Source organism: Labeo rohita, chromosome 10, assembly GCF_022985175.1.
Source record: "Labeo rohita strain BAU-BD-2019 chromosome 10, IGBB_LRoh.1.0, whole genome shotgun sequence".
NCBI classification, from domain to species: Eukaryota; Metazoa; Chordata; class Actinopteri; order Cypriniformes; family Cyprinidae; genus Labeo; species Labeo rohita.
Genome location: NC_066878.1, coordinates 2,071,721 through 2,077,720, shown reverse-complemented (window position 1 = coordinate 2,077,720; position 6,000 = coordinate 2,071,721). Strand labels below are relative to the sequence as shown.

General features: G+C 37.5%; 1 protein-coding gene across 2 annotated transcripts in view; it reads left to right on the top strand.

The window, feature by feature from the left end:
* Positions 1-669: 669 nt before the first annotated feature.
* The window catches only part of myo18aa (myosin XVIIIAa), a 55,562-nt gene continuing 50,231 nt past the window's right edge, over positions 670-6,000 (top strand). For both annotated transcript variants that reach the window (XM_051120758.1, XM_051120752.1), the window contains exons 1-2: positions 670-832; positions 2,577-3,692. In XM_051120758.1, coding sequence (XP_050976715.1) covers positions 2,706-3,692 — 987 coding nt within the window. In that variant the 5' untranslated portion in view covers positions 670-832; positions 2,577-2,705. The remainder of the gene's footprint in view (positions 833-2,576; positions 3,693-6,000) is intronic.

Genomic DNA, 6,000 nt, shown 5'->3' with positions numbered 1-6,000 from the left:
AACAAGAGATGTTGTATTAATATGAAAATAAGATAAATACATCACAAATGTGCAACAGATGGGGATTTTAAAGATTATTGCGTAACTGGTGAATTCTAAAAACATACATAAAGAGGGATTAGTGTTGTCACAGAGTTGGTCCAGAGGAGGGCGCTATGCCCATTCAAAAGAAACTCAACCACCGTTTGAACCACAATCAATACAACACTGGAATATTGCAATCACATTTTGTTTTTGTGCGCAAAATCAATTTAATCAATTTATTTTTTTCTATATAATTCTTTAATTCTTTCTATTTAATTCTTTACTTCTATTTAATTGATCTTACATTTTTATTGCTTTTCAAATTTAAAATGTCAATAGTGTGCACACCAGTCTATTCCTGTTCTACTTATTCTTGTTATTCTTATTCTTGTTATTATTATTAATTATTCCTATAAGGCTAACTGATTGATATCTTTAGCTATTATTCATACAAAAATGATTGAATAATACAAATGATTATCTTAACGTATCTATTTTTATTTTAGTTTAACTGGTTGCGTTTTTAAGCACTAGACTGTGTTGCGCATCAGACAAACTAAACTTTGAACTTAGAGCATTTAAAACTCTCTAGGTTTCAAAGTCTCTTAGTCGTGCATAAGGGATGAACTGATGAGTTCAGTTGTTCTTGAGGGGATCATATCCAGCAGGGCTCAGTGATCCGGGAGCGCGCTCAGCTGGTGCGCGCGTCCCACTGACCGTCAAACGCTCTAGACGCGTTTCCACAGGACCGGTGCTGCAGTTCAGTGCGCACCGGACATCGCCAGACTATTTCAGCAGGATTTCAACGGTAAGTTTGTTTATCTTTCGCGGCATTTGTGTTTACTTCACTATACAGGTGAAAGGACTGCCTGTTTGCGTTGATGCGAAATAAATAGGCTTAGAGAAGCGCATTACGCGCACCAAAACATTCACCTTAAAACCATGATATACATGTTAAAAGAAATTACTGCATATAGATGCAGGATATAAGTATAGGGTCTACTGCGTTAATAAGTAATATATTAAAAGCACAAAGACTTTCATTTTTAAAAGCCTCCTAGATTTACATCAAGCGCTGAATCAATAGTTCTGCCGGTAGTTGATCTAACTTTACACAATATACATGTTTCTGCGGGTGAGGTCAAGTGATTTCGTAGCATAAATATTGAAGATTTGAGATTCCAAAAAATAGAGTATTCGAATAGAAAGCGTTCAGGGGGCGATGAGATGAAGAGTTTCAGGAAGTGATTCATTCTACTCGTTTTGTTTGGATAATCGTCAACACTGATCGTTTTAACATCAGCACTAATTTATGTCGCTGTGTCTGTGTAATGTTTATGTCATTGATTTATGCATTTTATAATTGCTGTCGATGAGAAAAGCTGTACGGATCTCTTACTGATTTTTTGTACCTGTCAGGAAAGGTAAGAACAGCCAATGAGAGTGTGCGACGTCACATAGGGGTCTACCGTCACGTGGACACTTTCTATACTCTTTTGATTAATAAATTATGTGAGTTCTTTTTAAGCGGTGTTAACCCATGACTGACTCGAACGTTGTTCGGTGCATTATATTATTGAGTTATTTATTATATTATATTATTTAGTCTGCTTTTAGTCATTATGTCCAAAATGTACAAACATAGGCCTAACATTTTTATATATTTTATATATAATATTTTTTATGGTATATATAAATGTGTACATTTTATATACACACTACCAGTCAAAAGTTTTTGGACAGTAAGATTTTTAAATGTTTTTTTTTAAAGAAGTGCTTGCCAAGCCTTCATTTATTTGATCCAAAATACAGCAAAAAAGGAAAATGTTACTATTTTAAATAATTGTTTTCTATTTTAAAATATTAAAAATGTCATTTATTACTGAGATTTCAAAGCTGAATTTTAGCATCATTACTCCAGTCACATGATCCTTTAGAAATCATTCTAATATTCTGATTTGCTCAAAAACATTTATTATTATTATTATGTTGAAAACAGCTGAGTAGAATTTTTTAGTTTTCTATGAATAGGAAATTCAGAAGAACAGCATTTATTTATGTCATCACTTTTGATCAAAGCATCCTTGCTAAATAAAAGTATTGATTTCTATAATTGCTGTTTTAAATATTGATAATAATAATAATAATGATAATAATGTTTCTTGAGCAGCAAATCGGCATATTAGAATGATTTCTGAAGGATCATTTGACACTAAAGACTGGAGTAATGATGCTGAAAATGTAGCTTTGATCACAGGAATAAATTAAATTTTAAAGTATATTCAAAAAGAAAGCAATTGCTTTAAATAGTAAAAAAATATTTTAACAATATTACTGCTGTTGCTGAATTTTAGATTTAAAAAACATTAAAATCTTACTGTCCAAAAACTTTTGACTGGTAGTGTGTATATAACATATTATTATTTAGATCATTTCACTTTATTTAAAGATAAAAAAAATAATTTGCATTTTAAACTCCACGTCTACTACAGTCATTCCAGAAGGGAGGAAACATAAAACAATGTGTTCTGTCTGTCCACCTGTTGTTTTAGAGAAGGGCTTCACCTGTTGCAGAGGAGCCCTTGGTGCTGTGAAACCGGTGCTGGTCATGACTGAATGCCAACATTGATCTACATGCTGTGAAGATCAACATCTGGTGGATTCCACGTTTGGACCCAACCATGTTCAACTTGATCAAGAAAGATAAAGACAAGGAGAAGGATGGAACCAAAAAGGACAAAAAGGAGAAGAAAGACAAAAAAGAGCGAATGTCCCAAGCCGAGCTGAAGAGCCTAGAGGAAATGAGTGTGAGGAGAGGTTTCTTTCATCTTCATCGAAGCAGCTCTAAACGGGAGCCGAAAGGGAAACTAGAGATTTCCAGCCCTATTCCCATCAAGGTCGTCCGAAACACAGAGCTCAGCCTGACAGACGCGGACCTCAGGAAACTCTACACTCAGGGTACCATAACACCCACGAGCTCCAGCGATGACATTAAGCTTGACCAAGAAGTCCGCCGGTCATCCATCAAAGAACAGCCAATCATGACAAGGCAGAGCTCCCAAGTCGAACAAATCTTAAAGCGGTTTTCTTTCTCACAGCAGAACAGAGAGAAAAGCCCTTCAGGGTCGACAGCACCATCAGGCCAGAACTCCACCATTCCCTCACCTCAGGTAGAGGTCAAGGTATTCAATCCCCCACCTCTGTATTCACCTCACCATCCCACCAGCCCTGCAAAGATCGTCCAGGTCCCAGAGATAGTAGACCGAACGTTCCCAGTAGACCTGCGCTTGCCTGCTGTGGCACCTCCGCAGATTCCTGCACCAAGAGAGTTGGAAATTCAGCGCCGCAATACGGGCGATTTTGGCTTTTCGCTTCGCCGTACCACCATGGTGGATCAGTGGCCCGATGGGTCGCCCTACCGAAAGATGGTCCACTTTGCCGAGCCCGGTGCTGGGAATAAAGACCTGACTCTAGGGCTGGTACCAGGTGACCGTTTGGTAGAGATCAACGGGAGGAATGTGGAAAATAAAAGCAGGGATGAGATCGTGGAGATGATCAGGCAGTCTGGAGACACGGTACGTCTGAAGGTGCAGCCCATCGTGGAGTTGAGCGAGCTGAGCCGATGGTGGTTGAAGAACACCAGAGGCCCGTACCGTGATGTTTACGAGGTGAGATATGCAAGCTTATGTGTCATGGTTGTGATGTGTTGAATCACATAGTGAAGTGAAGCCAATGTGAGTGGCAAGTCATCATGTTCTGTTGTCTTCCAATTAAAACCCAATTCATTTGTGTCAAATAGTGTTTTTAGCTAAAAGTGCAATTTGACATTTCTCAGGAAACCAATACAGTTTGAGGGTACATACTGTATGTTTCAGCAACTTTTCAGATGGAAGATCAGTTACAGCCTTAAGGTATTCTGTGAATTGAGAGCAATATGAGTGTTTCTGTTGACATCTGAAAAGACCGTTGTGCAGAGAGCTGTTGGTGAAGTCACCAGTTTCAGTGAGACAGCTCAGGGGGGTTAATAACCTGTCTGATGCGTTTTTGTCACTCACCCATAATGCATCTGTATTTGTGTAGAGTACCATCTGAGTGGAACAAATGGCAAAAAAGTAGAAAAAGTCCATATTGTTATCTAAAATGCACTGTTAAAGGGACAGTTCAGGCCAAATTGAAAATTACTCACCCTCAAGTCATTCTAGGTGTATATGACTTTCGTCTTTAAGATGAATACAATCAGAGTTATATTAAAAAATTTCCTGGCTCGTCCAAGGTTTATAATGGCAGTGAATGGCTGATTTTGACGTCCAATACAATGCATCCATCCATGATAAAAAGTGATCCACACAGCTTCGGTGGGTTAATAAAGGTCTTCTGAGGTGAACTGATGCGTTTGTGTAATAAAAATATCCATATTTAAAGCTTCCTTTAATTGTCGTACGTATGTTAATAAGATAGTTGCGTTCCAGCGGATGACGTAGGATGTAGGCAAAGCACAAGCTCTGGCGAGAACGAGGAATCGCAGAGAGTGCAAAACCACCAAAAACACAAACTAGAAGTACAAAACAAGGATTTGTAAAAAAAAAAACAAAAAAAAAAACAGACAGAGGATTCAATATAAATCAAAAGGAGACTGGTTTTCCTTTGCTGTAAACAAAATTTGGTTCTTGCAAGACTAGCATATTCTCACCAGAGAATATTACACTATGCCTTATGCTAGATATTGCAGTTTGTAAAGTTTTAAATATGGATTTCTTACACAAATGCATTGATTCACTTCAGAAGGCCTTTATTAACCCCCTGAAGCCATGTGGAGTACTTTTTATGATGTATGGATGCAGTTTTTTGGGCTTCAACATCTTAATCCCATTCACTGCCATTATAAAGCTTTGAAGAGCAAGGACATTTTTTATTTTTTAACTTTAGAAATCTATCCTTTAGCCCAAACAATAGAGCATGGCGCTAGCAACACCAATGGCATGGGTTCGATTCCTAGGGAATGCATGAACTGATATACTGATAACTGTATACTTTGGATAAAAGCATCTGTGAATTGCATAAATGCGACCCTGGACCACAAAACAGGTCATAAGGGTCCATTTTTTGAAATCGAGATTTATACATCATCTGAAAGCTGAATGAATAAGCTTTCCATTGATATGACAACTATTTGAAAATCTGGAATGTGAGGGTGCAAAAAAATTGAAATATTGAGAAAATCACCTTTAAAGTTGTCCAAATGAAGTTCTTAGCAATGCTATCACTAATCAAAAATTACGTTTTGATATATTTATGGTAGGAAATTTACAAAATATCTTCATGGAACATGATCTTTACTTAATATCCTAATGATTTTTGCATTAAAAAAATTATAATTTTGACCTATACAATGTATTGTTGGCTATTGCTACAAATATACCCATGTTACTTATGGCTAGTTTCGTGGTCCAGGGTCACATATATAGAATTTGGATATAGAAATGGATTCGAAATGATTCCTGAAGGTCTAATCATATCTTCTGAGATCTTTGTTTCAATGTTTGCTGCAGAATTAGAGATTTTTACTTGTCTGCTCTCTTGGCTTTGCTGTATTCCCCAGCTGCTCGCTGACACATTTTCATCTCTGTATTCTGGTACAGCTGAGTGAACGGCCCTGTTTCAGAATGTGGGCGAGTCTGTTGGCCTGATAGCACTTATAGCATATTTTAGTCTTGTGTCGTAAAGCATTGATGGATCTTTTGATAACAGAGAGGAAACACTAAAAGCGAACATTTCTGTGAATTCTGTAGTCAGTCTGAAGGTCAGGTGTTCCGGGTGAAAGCAGATGTGATGTCAGCTGTGTTTGTTTCTGCAATCATCTGTCATCGTGATTCGTCAGATATTTCAAATGTCAGTTGTCCTTGTCCTTGTCTCAGACGAAAAATGCGACAAGCTCAAAGTCACGTAGGAAGTCACAGTGATCACATTTCCCTGTTA